The following is a 19,127-nucleotide window of genomic DNA, read 5'->3' as shown; positions in this document are numbered from 1 at the left end:
AGTGTTTGAGGATTGTTGGGAGAGAGTCTACGTTGACTAATTAATGGGATAATCACGAGTTTACAAGTAAATAATACTATCTCTATTGGTATGAGTTCTTTTGGAGAAACAAAGGCAAAGTGTAACCGCCTAAGTTTGTTGCTAGATATTGAGATTTCCTTTAGAGAGAGGTTTCTACACCTTTAGAAGAATGTTTAGTTCTTTTTTTTTCAACTGAAGTGGGATTTTACACAAAGTCACGAGAATTTATGTGCAAATTGGACAATATCATATCATTGTGGAAGTTCATAATTCCTAATATAGAGTTTCTATAAATGTGAGTGGTGATTCGATTTTTGAGTTTAATATGTCTATTATTTCAATTCAACCACATTTAACAAATAAATTATATCAAATTAAAAAATAAAGCATTTTAATTTCTATGATTTTAGAAAAGTTTAATTTAATATCTAGTTTCAAAATTAGAATTTATTTCCTTAGTTTGATAATATATAGTCTAATAGTCTTTTTCCTATAATAAATTTTCAGCCTTTATACATTAATTTTTTTTTTTTAATTAGAAAATTATAAAAGGGTTATTTTTTAAATTAAAAAAATTAATTGTGAAATATGAAATAGGATGTGTGTGTAGTTATAGTTTAGTTAGTTATCAAAGGAATATTTATCTAATTGCCCTCGCAAAATTGGGATATTCGTTCTAAAAGCCCAAAACAGTGAAGCGTTTCGGTTGTGTGTGGAAAGTGAAAATGAAGCCAGTGGCTCTTCTTCTTCATCCTCCAGCCACCATCTCTTCAGCTGCTCTTCGTTTCTCCTCCAAATCCCACCTTCGAAAGCGTCCCTTAAACATCTCCTGCTTCGCTGTTCAATCTGAATCGGTAGGGTTTCAATCTTCCCCTCGCCGTTTTTGAATTCAATCGACTTTTTCTTATCTTCATTGTATTTGAATCAATCCATAGACAAAGGTTGAAGTATCTTCAAAGCCCGAATACAAGCCTGGAATGCTCGACGATTTCTTCCTCAACCTCTTCCGAAGCAAAATGGTTCAGGTTGTTTAATTTCACACTTCACTTTCGTTGTTATCACCAATCGAGTTTCTGAGAAAGCAAGTAGTTGAAGTTAATTCTTTAATGTGTGTTTTGACTGCAGGAAGTCGGCTGGGATTCTGAAAAACCTGGATATGATGGACTAATCGAAGTCGCTAACAGGCTCACGATGAAGGGCAAATCCAATTCCGATACCATAGAAGCGTCGGTATTTCTTTTTTAAGAACAATTTGTAGATACAGAACAGAACATCTAAGTTTTTTGTACTCCTTGAACATTTGATTGTAGCTGAAATTGTAATCGCGAGTTAGGTTCGTAGATTTCATTATGGAAATTTGGTTATGGCTGCAGGTTCGAATTTTAATAGCTTTGTTTCCTCCTCTTCTATTGGAACTTTATCGGATGCTGGTATCACCTATAGCTGGTGGCAAAGTGGCTGCGATTATGGTCGGTGAGTTGAGCCCTTCAATCTTTATCTGTATCTAGAATTTGGATATTGTTCCTTTTTATTTGGGAATCAATTACTTTTCATTTGTTTGACTTTGATCCATCTGGTGTAAGATTTTGAAGATTAGTTGAACTGTTCTTCTCTTTTTTTCTTTTTCCTCTGTGTTGAAAGCAAGGGTGACTGCGTTTACTTGTCAATGGCTAATGGGAACTTGTACTGTAAATTCAATTGAATTACCTGATGGATCGTCTTGCCAAAGTGGGGTATGAATTATTGATTACCATGTTCATGAATTTCCGTGGGAGTTGCTGAGATTTTGGATTTTTTAAACATCAATTCAATATTTAAAGCTTACTGATGCAGGTTTTCGTTGAAAAATGCAAGTACTTAGAAGAAAGTAAATGCATAGGAATTTGTCTCAACACTTGCAAGTTTCCTACTCAGGTTTGTTCTTGCCAACCTATATATATCAAGCTCTTTCTTTACATTACTGGTAATTTGGGAACGTCTTGTTCGTTCGAGTCTCTTGATTCTGCACACACTATTCATTTGACTTGACTCGAACAAATCTCGACAACCTTGATTGTGATGTAGAGCTTCTTCAAGAACCAGATGGGAATTCCTCTATTAATGGAGCCAAACTTCAATGACTATAGTTGTCAGGTAATTCTATCACTTAACATTTCTGTTCCACTGTTGGGTAGCTTTGTGGGTAGAACGGATAAGTCCTATTACATGATATTGTTTGTATCGATCTCCTGGAATGTTTGGATCCAAAGTATTGTGACTTGATTGAAATGAAGTTACTGAATTTAGTGTGATTCTCCTTTTAACCTTGACGAACACTGCTATTGACATCTAGACTCTAGTTCTATGAAGATATCATTAGCCAGATTCCCAATTGAATTGAATCAAATAAATCCATAGTTTGGAAATGGTTTTGGGATTAGTGTATGGGACGTGTAGTGTGTTGAAGATTGTTAGGAGGGAGTCCCACGTTGGCTAATTTAAAGAATGATTATGAGTTTATAAGTAAGGAATACATCTACATTAGCATGAGGCCTTTTGGAGAAGCCCAAAGCAAAGCCATGACAGCTTAGGCTCAAAGTAGGACAATATCGTCCCATTGTTATGCTCAAAGTGGATTGTTAAGGTGAGGCTGTTCGAGGGCTACATAGACCTCAGGGAGGATTGTTCGGAGGGAGTCCCACATTGACTAATTTAGGAAATGATCATAGGTTCATAAGTAAGGAATACATCTCCCCTTTAGACTCTAGCTCTATGAAGATGTCATTAGCCACTTATTGAATTGAACCAAATAAATCCATAGTTTGGAAATGCTTTTGGCTTTTGGGACTAGTGTATGGAACTTGTTGTGGCTGTCACTTTCTGTAATTTTGATCAAAGGGCGGTTTAACTTAGCAGAATTGGGAGTGAAATATGCATCCTAGCGTCAACCACAATAGTTTGATTTGTCCATTTTAAGTATAAGCTCTTGTGGCTTTGCTTTTGGTTTTGGTTTCCCCAAAAAGGCCTTGTACCAACGAAAATGTATTCCTGATTTGTCCATTTTAAGTATAAGCTCTTGTGGCTTTGCTTTTGGTTTTGGTTTCCCCAAAAGGCCTTGTACCAACGAAAATGTATTCCTTACTTATAAACTCACGATCACCCCTTAATTAGTCGATGTGAGACTCCTCTCCCAACAATCTTCGCACAACCCACCTGTTTAATGATACCCATATCAGCACCTTGTATGAATCTAATCAACTTCACTTTCCTTTTTTTTCTTCCTTGTGGGGCAACCGAATGTCAAAGTTCAAATTTGGTGTTCTTCCTCCTCTGCCTGAAGAAGACAGCATACTGAAAGAGCCTTGCTTGGAGATATGTCCTCATGCCACAAGAAGAAGAGAAGTTTTGAGTAAGATGAGTGCAACGCAGTGCCCTAAAGCATAGACCGAGCAGCCTATGACGAGCTTGGGATGGTGCTGAATGAGCTGGGATTGCTTGCTAACCGATTGCCTTCCACATCTCTGAATTTTCTTGTACTAAAAAAAAAAAAAAAATTATGAGTTTATTTATTTGAAGGCTTCAAATAATCTCCAAACTTTTGAAAAGTTTATAAACTTTTTCAATTTTATGTCACTAAACTTTAAAAAAATAGTTAATAATAGGTTCTTAAACTCTCAATTTTATGTCTAATACGTGATTAAATTTTTTATTTTATATTTAGTAGATTATTGTCTTATTCAATTTTTAAAAAAAAAGCTTCACGTGTCTTTAGACACAAAATTAAACGTTTAGAAGGATTTATTAGACATAAAATTGAAAGACATTTTTAAAAATTCAAAGATTAAATAAACAAAAATTTAAATCTTTAAAATATATAAACTAATTTTAATATTTAAAAGACTCAATTTTCAAAATAAAGTATCCAAAAGAAAATAACATTAAAATTTTTAAATAATAGAAACTATATATATATATAATCAAGAATTGAGGGTAATATTAAAATGAGAATTTTAAATGAAAGTTTAAAACACAAAGACCAATAAAAAAAAAGCAAATCAACGAATTTTAAATGAAAAGAAAAGAACAAAGAATCCTCCAATAAACGACCTGTCTGATTCTTGGAACCTGCCAAAAGAGGCACATTTACATAAAAGCTGAAATCTTCTAGTGGCACTTCCGTAAAATCTCAAATCCCCAGGGGCGTTTACGCCATTGTATATATATACCACACATGTAACGAATAAGGAACGTTCCATTGACGCTAACCTGCGCTGAAAATGCGCAGTTTAACTCTAAAATGCGCACATACTTGCAGCGCGGGTAGTGAAGTAGAGAAGAAAGAAAAGGGGCGAAGAGAAAGAGAAAGATGGGTCTGTCCGAGTTGGCTCAGTGAGTCGCGTGACCGCATTTGACAAAGAGGGGGAACCCAAAAAAAATCACAGCGTGGGATTTTGAGGGAAGGGGTGGAGTGGAATTAGCCAAAAAATGGTGAACAAGCGGGAGATTATTAGTCCTCCTCTCCTCCTTTACCATCACCACCACCTCTCCCCCTTCTTTCTTTCTTCTTTTTTCTCTCTCATTCCCATTATTTTCCCCAATTTTGCTTCTTCGCTTCTAACCCTAATTCCCTTTTCTAGCATCGACTCCCTCTTTCGTCCTCCCTTCTCACTCCCCTTCTTCAATCGGTTCTTCCCTCCTTTTCTTTTCCCTAACTTTTGTTCTTTCTCGAGTTTTTTCATCTGGGTGTCTCTCGTTTCGTTTGTGGGTTTGTGGGTTGTGCGACTTGAGCGTGGTGTTGCTGTCTCTTCTCCAGGTAATGGGGTAATTTCCTTTTGGTGTGTATTGGGTTTTTTGTTTTTTGGATTTTGGCTTGGTGGGTTGTCTTTGGTTTTGGTTCTTTGTGAGGAACGATGCATGTTTGGTGGGTTTTTTTATGAGCGATTTGTGTGGGAGTTTGTGTTTTTGGCTTATGATTTGGAGGGGTTGTGAATGGATTTTTTCTCTTTCTCACATTAATCTGAGGGTTCTTTTGATTTGTCATTGTTGAGGCTGCAATTGATCGCGGATTGAGTTTTGTTCCTCATGCTTTGATTCCTTGAATCATTGCTCTCGTTCAGTCTCTCCCTGTTCTTGTTCTTATTCTTAAGTTTTAGTTTGGATGTTTGTTAATGGGATGTTTTTCTCTGTGTTCTAGTGTTGTATATGTATATGTATATGTATATGTTTTGGTTCTCTGAATCGTGTTTTGTGAATGGCTGTGGATTTATCCTGTTTAAGACATTCTTCTGAAGGTACTGTTTTTTGGTTCTTTTCAGGGGTGTTGAAATAACCTGCTATTGTTCCTGTGATTTGGTGTTTAAGGCCTATTGTTGTGTAGTCTTATACCAATTGAGGGGAAAAAATCGGTTATGGAAGAGTTCGGGACTTCGGGGATTTATGGAAACTCTACCATGAGGAGGAAAAGGAGTCGAACTTCTCGTAGACCTCGACTCGAGTCACAGCAATTTACTGAAGGTCTTGATCCTTCACCTTCATCGTCAACTCCGCCTTCTGATGATGCAGTCAAGTTATCTAGTGATGAGAATGGTGGAGGTGATGGTGGTTCTAGGAGAAAAGAATTAAGTCTCAATCAATGTGTATCTAGAGGCTCATCTGCTAGCGGGGCCGAAAACGAACATTTTCTTAAAAGAAGCAAAAAGGATGGAAGTTATAATTCATATTACCGTAGCGAACCTGGACGGAATGCTAGTGATAATAAACGCAGCAGTGAAGGTGTCCTTGCCCCTGCTAATTGGAGAAGCACGAGCAAGGGATCAGATGGTATTGAATCGGAGTCGAGCAGCATTGATCCATATGGTGGAAGGTATGGTGGTGAAAGTTCAAGTTCTGGACAGAAAGGACTTTACGTTGAAGGAGTAGGAAACGATAATAAGGTCAAGAAGGTTAAGCTTAAGGTTGGCGGGGTCACTCGCACTATTCAAGCCACTTCCCCTCCCAACGGCTCATCTAAAGGAAGTTCTTCAAAGAGCTCTCAACCTTCAGATATTCATAGGCAGCAACACAAGAACAATGTTCTGGTACGAGACACTGTTTCGCTAGTCAATGCACCGATATTATCCTTGCTCTTTGCACTTTGTCTGCGTCGATTTTGTTCTCTTTTCATGTTCGTAGGAGGTTTATGTGGTTAAGTTTAAGTAATCTTGTTATAAAGTAGTATTGATCGTGGGGTTGATGACTAAATTCTTGGTAACGCTTGGAAACGTTTCTTATACGGAAGTTAATGTTAGTGCTATTGTGTAGGTTATAACCAAATAAGTTCTCTGTTCGAACTGGAACACTTGAAACTGATATGGTATTCTCTCTAATGTGTTAGGAAACCTTTAATGGAAATCATTCCCCTTCGGAAAGAAAAGGCGGATTGCACGGAGTTCCATGGAGGGACTTCTCTAGAGGTGGTTTTGGTCTTGAAAAGGAGGAGTCTTTGACAGGGAAGACGTCGGGGAGGAATTCTTCTGGGAAGCATGGAGCAGAGTCGCTTCGGAAGAGTAAAAGAGCCTCGAAGAAGCGTGTTCTTGATGGAGATTTCGATGATGATGATGATGATGAGATACGGTATTTGGAGAAGCTCAAAACTTCAAGAGCTTCCGTAGGATACCATGATGATGGTGAAGGACCGAGCAAGAAGCAGCGGAAACTTTCTAGCATTTCTAGCATGGAGAATTATGGTGCACTGAAGCATGACAAAGATGGGAAGAAGGCTAGAACAGAAATGGGGTCTGATGACAAAGATTACGAGGAAGAAGAAGAATCAGCATCTGATGGCGTCGTTGAAGCTAACCATAAGAAGCAGAGGAAGGAATCCATCGACACGTTGATGGATGGTAAGCGAGAAATGACTCTCACCACTCGTCAAAGAGCTCTTCAATCTAGCAAAGATGCATCATCGACTCGAGGTGCTACTTTGATCGAGTTCCCAAATGGATTACCGCCCGCTCCACCCAGAAGTAAGCAGACTTCTATATGGACCTTTCCACATTAATATCAGCTTTTCATTTACCTTAGTTGTAACCTAATTATTTTCATTTTGTTTGTTCATAGAGCAAAAAGAGAAGCTTACCGACGTGGAACAGCAACTTAAGAAGGTGGAAGCTGCGCAAAGACGGAGAATGCAAGTCGAGAAGGCTGCTAGGGAATCCGAGGTTTGTTCTCTTCACCATAACATTTCCATTATGAATCGTTCATATCCATTCGACATTGTTCCTGATGGATCTAAGCCTGTTAGGCGGAGGCAATTAGAAAGATACTCGGTCAAGATTCAAGCCGAAAGAAGCGGGAAGATAAAAAGAAGAAACGCCAGGAAGAATTAGCTCAGGTACCGTGTAGGGTCGATCCGATCTTATAAGTTCTTAATTGTGTTGGTGTTTTATATAGTACAAGAACATCAGCTTGATTCTATTCCCTCAATTTCCACAGGAGAAGGCTGCAAATGCTCAGAAGCTATTATCAAACACCATCAGATGGGTCATGGGTCCTTCTGGTACGGTGGTGACGTTTCCGAATGATATGGGTCTTCCGAGCATATTTGATTCTCGACCATGCAGGTATCATCTTCTTCACGCCTTACTTAACCCAAAGCATTCTTTTCGTTTGTCTGAAAATCCCTATACAATGTTCGTTTTCAGCTATCCTCCTCGGCGGGAAAACTGTGCAGGGCCATCGTGTTCGAATCCATACAAGTATCGGGATTCAAAGTCGAACCTCCCTCTTTGCAGTCTCGTGTGTTACAAAGCAGTTCAAGAGCAGTTGACAGAAAGTAGGTGCTAGATTGTTATTAGGTCTGTTTGCATTTTGTTCATTGATTGATTCTCTGCACATTTAAACGAAGTTAGATAGAGATATATAATTGCAGAGACGTTGATGGAAGAAATGTTTTTGAATGTGTTCTTAAGTGCCCCATACCCATTTTTAAGTACATACAAAGTTTGGAAACAACTCAACTATATTGCCTCAATTAAAACAAATAATAGAATTAATGCTAACTTGTTTTTTTTTTTTTTTATGATTAATTAGCTTCCTGCTTAAGCTTAGATTTTACTTTCCTAGAAGATGGTAGTGGACTTGCATACAACGTCAAGTGAACTAAGCCAATTCGTTCTTGCATCGCTTACGGCCAAGTGACGTATGCTCGAATCCCTAGCCTCAGTTTAAGAACATGTTTTAGAAAATGAGGGTTGAGAAATTTTCTTCGAAAGAGACAGTTATATAAGCAAGCAAGAGAGTAACAACAATAGTTCAGAAGGTTGAGTAACATGGTTCACAAAAGGTTTTAGAAAACAAGGGAGCAAGAGAGTAACAACAGTGGCTCCCACAGTATATAACCTTGAATAGGGAGAAGTTGACAAAAGTTGTGGCGTTACTCTAAATAGTTAATTTAGAGACGAAAAATGAAATTTTGAACGAAAAACGTTTTTACTTTTTCAAGATTAATACTAAGACGATGTAATAGGAAAACTTAAGATCATCAAACTCCCATTTTCTTGGAGTCTGAAGATTCGATCTTCATCAATCATAAGGCATCTCATCTCACTAAACCATCTTAGCTCAAATAACCTCAATAATCTGAAAGTGAGATATAGTTTTCATGTTCGTTTACAATGGGCATTGATCACAACAAACTCAAATAATGAATATACGAAAATTTTGTTATATCAAATTGATATCCATTCGCCAATCTGATGTACTAACGCCTACCACCAAAGAGAAGTGAAAAGAATCTCCATGATGAAGTCCGATGGCCACTCAAAAATCCAATCACCTGCTGTATAACATTTCAAAGTTTATAAAACAAGTGACACTACCAAATCACGTCCCCAAATAAAGCATATTACACAAAGATGAAGGAATTTGAAAAGCTCCTCTCCTAGCCCAGCCAACAAAGGCTAACACTGCAGTAACGTGGCCGAACAAATACTTGAATGAAAATTCCGAGTCATGTCTCATCAGGAAAATTATCCCTACGAACTGATATGTAGGTTAGGGGAAGAGGAAAACACTCACTTGAAAGGTAGGAGCCCAATATGCCAAATGCACTCCGATGTGCAAGGCAGCCTTTCATATTTTCATTCTCAGGGCAATGTTGTTTATTTTAATTGTAGATTTGGGTCGAAAATGCTCATCGGTGTCCACCTCTTCAATCTCCTGAGAAATAAAAATGCTTGACGAACATCAATATAGTGTGATGATGGTCAACAGATGATCTTGCAGAAATGGTTAGCTAATCAAGGACAACCAACTAAAATGAAACAGGAAACCACTTAGTTTGGAATCGCGTGATGGATAATTCATAGGTCTGTTAGAAGATCTCATGTAAAGAATATTCTAGCAGAAGGGTTCAGTTAGGTCTGAAATTTGAAATTTAAATTTCTCAGTCAAAAAACTCAATAAGAAGTGGAAACGTCAGAAGTACCTCAAAACAAACAACAGAAAGCAAAGTTATCACCTGTACAACGTGTTCTCCCTGGATTACTCGCCCAAAGATGATCAGCTTCTCACTAAGATCTGGAATTGGTGCAGTTGTAATGAAAATCTCAAATCCTTTGTTCTTAGATTTCCCCCTTGGAGTCCCAACTAAAAAGGCATCATGTTTCAAACTGATTGACCATAAAAAATGCTATCAGATAATTTGAAATTGAAAAACTGTACAATATCAACCATCAACAATGAATTAAAAGACAACAACCTTGCATCAGGTTGACTGTGATGCTTTCCTCCCAGAATCCAATCTTCTGCAACCCCAAGATCTTGGTTGTTGCCCACTTGAATTGAATAATGTTTCACCACATGTTGAAACAGCATTTCATTGAAATGATTCTTTTGACTGAAAACCCAATATTTCAAAGGCGAATGTTTAATGCCAAGGGAAATGGTAGATGGGAGATGATCAAAATTATAGTTTTGAGTGAACACTATGTCATGCAAGAGTAAAATGAAAAATACAACCCCTTTTGAAACTTCGAGTCTGGGAGGGGGTGTTAAATTGGCAACATTCAATTTGACATGTTATCCTCCAATTACTAGTAAGTCAAAATGAAATGCAGACCCTCCACAGTATAGACAATGGAATATTACGTATTTATAATGCTCACCATAAATCAATAAATTCATCAACAACTTCAGGGGCACTTTCTTTGTAAAGCTCCACAACAATTGAGCCCTTTGAAGTACTGAAAACCTATTAACAGCGAGAAAACATGAGAATTATTATCATTCACGAGTTCATACAGCAATAGAAGGGATTTTTTTTATTTTTTTTAGATAACAACTAAACATTCATAAGGCAGACAGGGACAGGAATGGGAAAACCTACAGCATATCCAGGTAGATCTGTTTTTTTCGCATCGAACACAGCATTTTCAGTCTGCAAAGTATGAGAAGACTTAGAAAGCAGAGATAAATCATGAAATAGTGCCATGCTCTTCAAGTGTGATGAAAACTTTATGTTATGAAGATAGACTTGCACTAAGATGTGCAAAATTATATCAACAATTATCAGTTAGAACGTTAAAAATGAAGAAGAGAAGTGAATATGCTAATAGAATAATGTAGGAATCATCGAATTCATTCTAAAATAAGAATCAAAATTGACCTATGTACCTCAGAACCTGAATAAACATTCTCTGATTGTAAATTGGACCTGAATTGGATACGGGAGAAAAGTTAAGTCAGTAAAAGATATCTCTCGCAGCCTCAATTCCACATAAACATACCAAAAAATGTTGAACTGTATTCAAGTCTCGACCAACATTAAACATTTTAATCAATAAAGTAAAAGTATTGAAATTCTGATAAATTTCATGAGAATACGAACTCCAGGAACATAACAACGCTGTTACTAACCTATGAGACCAATGTCTATATGTGGTATGCAGGAAAAACACAAACAAAGCGATAATCAAGCTGCATGTGACAATTGTGGTAAGACTAATCCGCGAAGGCCCTTTCTTCTTTTTGCTCTGTTGAAGCAAAGTTTGTGGCTTGATCCTTGCCATTGATTCGAAACTTCAGTTTCGACCTAGAGACAGTTCCACTGCAGGAATTCATAAAGAAGAATATAAGGCCCTGGTACTTCATAGTTTATACAAGTTCTTCCAGTTCCAAATTTACAGAATCAGTAATATTGTTCCATTTAACAAAATTCAACCGATCCTGAAGTTGGAAATGCATGCAGCGCCATCAACGAGCATATGAAGGTAGGTGGCAGTTGTTTTTTTAACATACAGGATTGTTCAGAACCAAGAAACACACGATTCACGAGTACATGGAAAAAGTAAATCAAGAAACTCATGCAATAATTACTATATATATAAAAGAAATTAAAAAAAAAAAAAAAAAAAACACATCTCTCATCTAAACACCGGCAATTCTGAAGTATCTACCAATAATAAACTGAAATCTACAAACAACTTCTGAATTACGATCGAACAATCAAACCATAGAAGTAAATGATTCATGACCTCTCAGGATGCTAACACAATCGATAGATCAAGTTAAATCGTCCAGTTATCAAAACTAAAGCCCAAACAACGAGATTTTCCCGCCAAACCAGATGTCGAATCAAGCAACAAACTGTGGGGATGACTCCAATGAAGCCTTATGGATTTCGAGAGTGAAGAGTTGCAAAACGTACCTGAAATTTCTTACAGGTCGCGAATTTCTGTGCAGAGACAATAAATCTGGCGGTTGGAAAGTCTTTTCTGAATTCGGTGGCCCTCCTGTTCGAAATAGAAGGAATCTCGAGTTCAAGGTTTTCGTTTGAATTTTTTTATTTTTTATTTCTTATTTTTTTCCTCCTTTCCGTTCCCAGGTAGAAAACAGTTCATCTCCATACGGGCAAGTGTAATGGGCCGGGCTTCATCTACCGAAGGCTCCGGCCCAATTATAACGACTGATTTTAATTCTTTTTTTTTTTTTTCTGAAAAATCAAGTTTTTATATATAATATATTGTTAATTAAATTTAAAAAAAAAAAAATCGATTTTATGTCTTAGTCTTTAATCTTTTAATTTTTTTTGTCTAACAAATCTTTAATTTTCTTTTTTAAAAAATTAGATCACCTATTAAATATATTCTATAAATGTTGAAAAATTTGAATTTGTAATTTAAGTTATATTTTTAATGTCAATATAAATTTATCTCACATTTATTTAAAATTGTATAAATTTTTACTTCAACTAGTTGCATATTTATCTTTGAACGTGTACTTTCATTATATCATTTTCAATATTGAACAAATAAAAACTTATTTTCTAGCGACGGAAATGGTTGAGATTTAAACTAATTTTGTGTTATTTATCGATCTTGTTTCCCTCTCTAATTTAGAGAAATTATAATAGATTGCAAAATTTATTGTCATATTTATTAATTTGTCAAGGAAAAATAATTAACGTTAAGTTTTTAAAACGTGTGTTTTAGGAGTCATTTTCACATACTTATAAATAATGGTCTGTTTCCCTCTCTAATCGATGTGGAATCTCACGATCTATCTCCTTTCGGAGGCCCAATGTCCTTTCATATACTTATAGATAATGGTTCGGTCCAGTGTCCTCACTAGTACACCTTCTAGTGTCCACCTCCCTTTGGATAAAGACCCAGTGTCCTCACTGGTACACCTTCTAGTGTCCATCTCCCTTTGAGTAAAGACCCGGTGTCCTCATTGTCACACCGTCTAGAGTCCACCTCCCTTTGGAGTTCAGCCGATGCCTAGCACTGATAAAGCTTTTCCTTCAAACCTCCCCTTAAAATTTTTAAAACACGTCTTAGGGACAAATTTCTATATTCTAAAACTTTTATCAAATTTATTAAAATAATAATTTAAAAAATATTCAAGAAAATTTTCCATATAAACATGTCATTTTTTCTCCAAATATTTTTCCTTCAAAACTAAAAATAAAATTGATTGAAAGTGAGATGCAAAATTGAAAATTTAAAAGTAGAAATATTATTTTTTCCCCATTATCTCCAATTTCTAACATGTCTACCCCATAAGTTCCATGTAATTCCGTTCTTTTTTTATTTTACATTTAGTTTTGAATAATAAACCATATAGTTTACATGAACAAATCAAATGGAAAGACGAGTCCATACACTGCGTTTCTTTCACTATCTAATCCAACTCAACTCAAAATGGACATCTTTATAATAAACTAAAAATGGAAACCTTGTAGTAAAAAAATTGTTAGCCCATAAGGAACTACAAAAACTGAAAAGCTTTGGAAGTACATATAATCTGTGAAGTACACAAAATGTTGATCAATCGTACAATCCAAAAGCACTTACTCTAAAGATTGTTGTTGTCCATGGAGGTAAGGCCCACGTTCTGAGGTCTCAGAACTCTGTACTCGACAGCCACATTCTGAGGAGGTCTGAAGAGTCTGTACACAACAACAACAGAGAGGCACAAAGAGATTACTGAGATCAAGAGAGCAAAAATGCTTGCAGAACTTCCTGAGCCAACCCCTGATAATGAGGTTAATTTTGAAGTACTGGAAGTGATATCCATGGGTGTCCAATCACAGTGAATGGAGTAGTGTCCTGATGCATGCCATGGCAGCCCGTCGACTGGATACCAAAATGCAGCTGACATTTTGCTTGTTCCACCAATGACGAACTGGGCATCCTGCAGTTTTCAGGTGACAACAAATCGGTATAATCCAGACAGTCGCAAAAATCTGAAAAGGTTTTCCAAAATAGCTACAAATTTATGATGGAAGAACTTTTGTTCTTGTAATTCCTATGATGTAATTGGAGCTTATATGTGGGATCCTACGTGGATTGGAGAGAGGAACGAGTGCCAGCGAGGAAACTAGGCCTCGAAGGGAGTGGATTGTGAGATCCCACATTGATTGGAGAGGGGAACGAGTGCCAGCGCTAGTTGAGCCCTAAAGGGGGTGGATTGTAAGATCCCACATTGATGGGGAGGAGAACGAATGCCATCGCTAGGCCCTAAAAGGGGTGGATTGTGAGATCCCACATCGATTGGAGAGGGGAACGAGTGTCAGCGCTGGCCCTAAAGGGGGTGGATTGTGAGATCTCACACCGATTGGAGAGGGGAGCAAGTGGGAGCGCTTTCAGGGCCGGATTGTGAGATCTCACACCGATTGGAGAGGGGAGCAACTAGGAGTGCTGGACCCCTTAGCAGACGTGTTTTAAAAACCTTGAGGGGAAGTCCGAAGGAAAAGCCCAAAGAGGATAATATCTACTAGCAGTGGGCTTGGACTGTTACATCATCTATGATATAATTATGATGTAATTAGAGCTTTATCGCTCTGGTTGTGTGGATTATGCAGGTATCATTTAGAAACAGGTAGAATGAATCTCACTAAACAGGTGTGTGTGGTAGGGAAAGCCAATGTGTGTTCAACAACCATTTTGTTTCGAGTTTTCTCATTTTTGTTACGAAAAGTTAAGCTCATAAAAACTACTCCGTTCCAGTTTTTTCGCTTCTTGTTTTCAGTGATCAAATTTTGGTGGCTTTTAAAATGTTTTTGACACGGGACTACGAAACAAAGAAGTATAGTCCGTAATAAATTTCGTCGTTAGTAAAGTCGTGAGAACTAGAAACTAGTTGGGCATCTTTAAGCCATTTCTTTTAGTATCTAACATGAATTGTCTAAATATATGTGCATCAGAAGGCTTTCTAACCTGTTGAAGGCGATCTGAGGTTCTTAAAGCCCTAGAGAATTCAAAATAATAAGTGCCCGTCGAGTTTTCTGATGAATATGGACTGTCTGCCGCCACAAAACCTGCAAAAACCTCTCTCAGTTTGATACTGAAAATAAAATAAAATAAATCTCTATGGAGCTGACATGAATACCATGATCAAATAAAACTCATGCTAAAGATTGTTGATAATAACGGCAACGTTATATACTGTACTTCCCACATCAGATTTGTCAAGAAAAAGACTTAAAAAAAGGATAAGACAAGCATCATCAATGAAATAGCAGGATTATAGCCCTTGGCTGAAATGCAAACAAGAAAGAGTGGCCTTTCATAACATCCCAAACCCACCGCTAGCAGATATTGTCCGCTTTGGCCCGTTACAAAGACGTTGAGCCCCCAAAAAGGGTGAATTGTGAGATCTCACATCGGTTGGAGAGGAGAACGAGCATTCCTTATAAGGGTGTGGAAACCTCTCTCTAACAGACGTGTTTTAAAACCGTGAGACTGACGACGATACGTAACAGGCCAAAGCGGATAATATGTGCTAACATACGGACTTTAACATCCTTTACCCTCAGTCACACTTTTACATTTCACAGGGTAATATTAATCAGAGCTACAAAATAAGTATCCAACTTCTTTGATTAAGCGTATATTATTAATCCCACAATGAAGCTATTCAATTACCTGAATGATGGGTAAAGCTGCTGTGCCACCATGTGCCTTTCCAGTCGTTCTTGGCACTCGAATCATTTGCTGAAATTGGAAGATGGTCATCTCTTATAAGTTGTATGATCAATGTGGAACATCAAACAGATGGCTTCCAGAAATATAGTTAAAATAAGAGAAAATGCAAGAATTTAACATTAACATGAAATTTGGTAGAATAACCTTGGTGATGAAACAGTAAAGGTTAAATATGCTGCTGAGCAATGTGAAACAAAATTGATAACCGTGTTAGTTTATGATAGAATTCGAAATATATTGCAATGTAAAAGATAATAGAACTACACGATAACCCAGGTATTCGAGGTACTTAGAACCTCCCCTTTCTTGAGCACTCTCACTCGAGCCCTAAACCAAACCAATTGAATCAAGGCTTACCTTCTTTTCCCACGCCCTATATTTATAACCACATAACATAATATACTCCCTAACTATTTACTACTATACCCTTCTAATATTCCTATTCGACGGTTGCGTTTACAGTAAAATAGAGCCATCATTTTCTCTTTCGGTTCCAATTAGAGAATTATACTGTTCAAATAGTTACATTCAAATAAAAGAATAGTTTCCCAGTATAGAAAATAATTAACAAAAGAAAAGTAGGATAAAACATCTTCATTCGTACAAAATTTTGTCTTGAATAGAGGCAAAAGATATTTCCATTGAAATATACATTCAAATACACTAAAACCCGACGAGTTTCATCTTTCCAAGGCTATAAAGCAATAAAACAAAGCAACTTTTAGTATTATACTCAAAAAGGCTAGAAAATACATATCAGAGATAAGAATGTCACAATCGAGCTGGCTCAAAGTGGGGTTGACAGAAAGTTCTACTTTAAAAGCATAAGTTTTAAGGCACATAGAATCCTAAAGATTTTTAAACAATTAAGTGGTAGATACGTAGTAACTGCGAATAAATAGCATCTGCTACGAACAGGAGAAGTAGAGTTCAACTTCAATGACTGAGATTGTGAACCAAAAAAAAAAAAAAAAAAAAAAAAAAAGAGACTAAATGAACTTGAATGTATTTGAAACATAAAAGAGTATAAATTGAAGTGCGCAATCAAAATTTACCTGTTGGTTTACACTTTGCAGCTGAATATTCATAAAAATCATGGTAAAATAATCACATAGGAAGATAGAAAGCAAGTCCATCATTTGACAACAAGATGAATTATTAACAAACAATTTAATTGGAACGCTCGGTTTGATAAACGTATCCTGCACGATAAGAATATTGGCATTTTTAACACTATCCATCATATTTGGCCCTCTATCAGGAGTTGTCTTTTGAGGCCTCATTTCTTCCCTCTTAAGGGATGCCAAAAACTTCTGACGGTTCCACATCTAAGTGGCAATAATACGACTCTACTAAGAAACTGGAATAATTCTCCAATGTCACTGTTACGCTCGTTGCTAAACTTGTTTGTAATCTTTTAATACCAGCTCTGAAACTAATACTTGCTTATAGAGAACTAGCTCTGGGTTCAAGATTAGCCTCTAATAATCTATTAATAATACATGCATACATCCCACAAGAGAAATAATAATACAAGCATACACTCATAGGCCACCTTTATTACTGTAAAAGGTAAAGAATAGTTATGTAATTTGGCTTGTATAAATCACCTGATGGGCTGATTCCATCCAAGAATCTACAATGAGGATTCCAAGCGTACAAATCGACCAGTTGTCCAAATCTGTTTGCAAAAAGGGGTAATTAGATATTCATTTTAAAAAGTTGTGCGCTCGTGCTGCTTTGTAGGTGTGAAAATGATGAGAAGATAATTTCATGTACTCGTCTCCTTCATTTCCAACGTCTACGGTGTCGCCACCATACAACCGTCCAGGAATAGCATTTCCAATAGAAAAGTGCATGATATCGACTTCATATCCCTTGCATGTTTTGTTCGTGCAAGTATTCTTTCCTTCCTTGCAACCGCCCATCTTAAGACAGACAGGAGTTTTGTCTTAGTCTAAAGCTCAAAGCAGCAATGGAAACTGTCAAATAAAGCCATGAAAAACAGCGCAGTGACTTACATTGTGATAGGTGGCACTCTCACCAATCTGAAACATGAGAGCAACTGATGGACATTTGGAACTTTCACTGCACCAAATCATCCATAACCAAGAATTACATCCAAAACTTTTTAAGGTACAAACAGATTTAAACAAAGATATGATGAAATAATGTTCCTAAACTCGCAGTTCCAATTCAACGCATGAATTTGTATGCTGCCATCGTGGGGTGTGCTTCAAACGTACGATCATAAAGATTGCCTAACCCCAAAACTAGAATCAGAAGCAAAACTGAGTTCCAGATAAATTTCCATATCAGGAATCAAAATTTTAAAAATGGGTACATGTTCAATTAGTTGTCTCGGATTAATCTCCATCCACTTACTGGAAGCAGTGAAAATCGATTAGATGCACGAACATGGTAAAAGGAGGAATCAAGATCAATCACGATTTCGAAAGAAACAAAAAACAAAACGACATAGTCCAAATTACTAACCCTTTGATGTATCGATAATCCCCATCAACTTGGAGCAAGAAGAACACGTCCCTACCGTCATGTAAAGCCTATGAACGATTCACAAACGCCATAAGAACCCTGAGAGAACAAAAGACCAGCAACATGCACACAAATGGTCAAAATTTGAAAAATAAAAAGCACCTTAACGGTCATCTTCCCACCACTGTATTCATTGTCATCGTCAGGGTCGAGAGCCTGTAAGAGAGAGAACTCGAATCCATCAATGTCCTTCCAATCATCAGCGTGTCCATCAAGAGTAATGATACCGGGACGAAAATCCGCAACAATTCCGATCTCGGAGTCCGATTCGCAGCTCCAGTCGCCGGTTTCCTCGTGGGATTTGACCGGCCCGATCGGCGCGAAAGCAGAGAGAAGCAGAATAGCAAGAAGAAGAGGAGGAAACATTTCTCGCTGATGATGATTCTTCTGGGTTCGATTCTGGAGGTGAATTGATTCTGTTGTTGGGTCTGTAGTCTTGAGCTGACCCGGACCTAAAGCATGGGCTGCCGCGGTTGACTATAAATGGCGTCATTTTCTGTTCTGTGTGAGGTTTTTACAATAAAAATTCACCGCTTTTGGCCATTTCCAGGAGTGATCGTCGCGATTTGCGCGAGAGGGAACCCTTGTCGTTCGATTCGATTTAACTCAGTTAATTTTAATTTACCCTTCCTAATTTAAAATTTATAATATTTTTAAATATAACACTTCAAACTCATTTGGCTTAACAGGATACGACCATGTTTTAAACTGAATGGCATGATGCCATTGAGTTCTAGCTTTGTTATAGTTGATAAACGTCTTCCCATTAGCGTTTTCAAGTACACAGACCCATTTTACTGATGGGATTTATCACCACTTTAGTTACTTTAGCGGCTTGACCAGTTACTCGAGATTCCCGATTATTCCATTTGCGGTCAAATAGGATCATTTTTCTGCTGGCTGATTACAGTCAATAAGATGGTAAAATCCATATTACTAGAGCATGAACTAGTACTGGCAGATCCGTGTGCTGCAATGGTATACCTTTTCTTTTCAGATACTCGCCTTTTGTTTTTCTCTGATTCGTCGGTTCCCCTCTCCTTTGGCAAGAAGACAGTTGAGAAAATATTAAAATTTTAAATTATTCTTCTAATTGTTCAATTT

General features: G+C 37.1%; 4 protein-coding genes across 6 annotated transcripts; 2 read left to right on the top strand and 2 right to left on the bottom strand.

Moving 5' to 3' along the window:
• Nucleotides 1-678: 678 nt before the first annotated feature.
• LOC111779124 (beta-carotene isomerase D27, chloroplastic) lies at nucleotides 679-3,589 on the top strand. The gene is made up of 8 exons (XM_023659199.1): nucleotides 679-875; nucleotides 957-1,046; nucleotides 1,147-1,251; nucleotides 1,395-1,494; nucleotides 1,663-1,754; nucleotides 1,855-1,935; nucleotides 2,086-2,154; nucleotides 3,307-3,589. Exons 1-8 carry the CDS (start codon nucleotides 747-749, stop codon nucleotides 3,442-3,444), a joined length of 804 nt encoding a protein of 267 aa, XP_023514967.1. The 5' UTR covers nucleotides 679-746; the 3' UTR covers nucleotides 3,445-3,589.
• A 776-nt stretch (nucleotides 3,590-4,365) lies between these two features.
• On the top strand, nucleotides 4,366-7,994 carry LOC111779121. The gene is made up of 7 exons (XM_023659195.1): nucleotides 4,366-4,813; nucleotides 5,316-6,077; nucleotides 6,374-7,004; nucleotides 7,099-7,199; nucleotides 7,283-7,372; nucleotides 7,474-7,601; nucleotides 7,683-7,994. The coding sequence occupies exons 2-7, from the start codon at nucleotides 5,409-5,411 to the stop codon at nucleotides 7,822-7,824; spliced, it is 1,761 nt and encodes a 586-aa protein (XP_023514963.1). The 5' UTR covers nucleotides 4,366-4,813; nucleotides 5,316-5,408; the 3' UTR covers nucleotides 7,825-7,994.
• Nucleotides 7,995-8,583: 589 nt separating this feature from the next.
• LOC111779125 (peptidyl-prolyl cis-trans isomerase CYP21-4) lies at nucleotides 8,584-11,826 on the bottom strand. 3 transcript variants are annotated; one of them, XR_002812648.1, is made up of 9 exons: nucleotides 11,687-11,826; nucleotides 10,897-11,086; nucleotides 10,654-10,693; nucleotides 10,367-10,417; nucleotides 10,146-10,231; nucleotides 9,740-9,877; nucleotides 9,500-9,650; nucleotides 9,058-9,198; nucleotides 8,584-8,818 (listed from the first exon to the last, which is right to left on the bottom strand). XR_002812648.1 is itself a non-coding variant. In XM_023659200.1 (8 exons), the coding sequence occupies exons 2-8, from the start codon at nucleotides 11,046-11,048 to the stop codon at nucleotides 9,112-9,114; spliced, it is 705 nt and encodes a 234-aa protein (XP_023514968.1). In that variant the 5' UTR covers nucleotides 11,049-11,086; nucleotides 11,687-11,826; the 3' UTR covers nucleotides 8,584-9,111. The 3 variants fall into 3 exon arrangements, 1 of the variants encoding a protein (XP_023514968.1); XR_002812649.1 differs by having other exon boundaries at nucleotides 8,584-8,815; XM_023659200.1 differs by having other exon boundaries at nucleotides 8,584-9,198.
• Nucleotides 11,827-13,118: 1,292 nt separating this feature from the next.
• On the bottom strand, nucleotides 13,119-18,510 carry LOC111779122. Its single transcript, XM_023659196.1, has 8 exons — nucleotides 18,126-18,510; nucleotides 17,964-18,031; nucleotides 17,489-17,555; nucleotides 17,247-17,395; nucleotides 17,078-17,148; nucleotides 15,408-15,476; nucleotides 14,700-14,800; nucleotides 13,119-13,674 (listed from the first exon to the last, which is right to left on the bottom strand). Exons 1-8 carry the CDS (start codon nucleotides 18,387-18,389, stop codon nucleotides 13,336-13,338), a joined length of 1,128 nt encoding a protein of 375 aa, XP_023514964.1. The 5' UTR covers nucleotides 18,390-18,510; the 3' UTR covers nucleotides 13,119-13,335.
• Nucleotides 18,511-19,127: the final 617 nt, after the last annotated feature.

This window comes from Cucurbita pepo, chromosome LG17, assembly GCF_002806865.2.
Source record: "Cucurbita pepo subsp. pepo cultivar mu-cu-16 chromosome LG17, ASM280686v2, whole genome shotgun sequence".
Lineage (NCBI taxonomy): Eukaryota > Viridiplantae > Streptophyta > Magnoliopsida > Cucurbitales > Cucurbitaceae > Cucurbita > Cucurbita pepo.
This window is presented reverse-complemented; position numbering and strand designations above follow the sequence as displayed.

What these genes read in the sequence shown, in the direction of transcription:
- LOC111779124 (XM_023659199.1), top strand. Translation starts at nt 747, where the DNA reads ATGAAGCCAGTGGCTCTTCTTCTTCATCCTCCAGCCACCATCTCTTCA. An exon ending in TCGCTGTTCAATCTGAATCG is followed by an intron (nt 876 to 956) that starts GTAGGGTTTCAA and finishes ATCAATCCATAG; the next exon opens with ACAAAGGTTGAAGTATCTTC. An exon ending in AGTGGCTGCGATTATGGTCG is followed by an intron (nt 1,495 to 1,662) that starts GTGAGTTGAGCC and finishes CTGTGTTGAAAG; the next exon opens with CAAGGGTGACTGCGTTTACT.
- LOC111779121 (XM_023659195.1), top strand. Translation starts at nt 5,409, where the DNA reads ATGGAAGAGTTCGGGACTTCGGGGATTTATGGAAACTCTACCATGAGG. An exon ending in AGGCTGCTAGGGAATCCGAG is followed by an intron (nt 7,200 to 7,282) that starts GTTTGTTCTCTT and finishes TAAGCCTGTTAG; the next exon opens with GCGGAGGCAATTAGAAAGAT. An exon ending in TTTGATTCTCGACCATGCAG is followed by an intron (nt 7,602 to 7,682) that starts GTATCATCTTCT and finishes GTTCGTTTTCAG; the next exon opens with CTATCCTCCTCGGCGGGAAA.
- LOC111779125 (XM_023659200.1), bottom strand. Translation starts at nt 11,048, where the DNA reads ATGGCAAGGATCAAGCCACAAACTTTGCTTCAACAGAGCAAAAAGAAG. An exon ending in GATGAATTTATTGATTTATG is followed by an intron (nt 9,878 to 10,145) that starts GTGAGCATTATA and finishes TTGGGTTTTCAG; the next exon opens with TCAAAAGAATCATTTCAATG. An exon ending in AGGGAGAACACGTTGTACAG is followed by an intron (nt 9,199 to 9,499) that starts GTGATAACTTTG and finishes TTTATTTCTCAG; the next exon opens with GAGATTGAAGAGGTGGACAC.
- LOC111779122 (XM_023659196.1), bottom strand. Translation starts at nt 18,389, where the DNA reads ATGTTTCCTCCTCTTCTTCTTGCTATTCTGCTTCTCTCTGCTTTCGCG. An exon ending in GTGGGAAGATGACCGTTAAG is followed by an intron (nt 18,032 to 18,125) that starts GTGCTTTTTATT and finishes AATCGTTCATAG; the next exon opens with GCTTTACATGACGGTAGGGA. An exon ending in GATTATCGATACATCAAAGG is followed by an intron (nt 17,556 to 17,963) that starts GTTAGTAATTTG and finishes GATTTGGTGCAG; the next exon opens with TGAAAGTTCCAAATGTCCAT.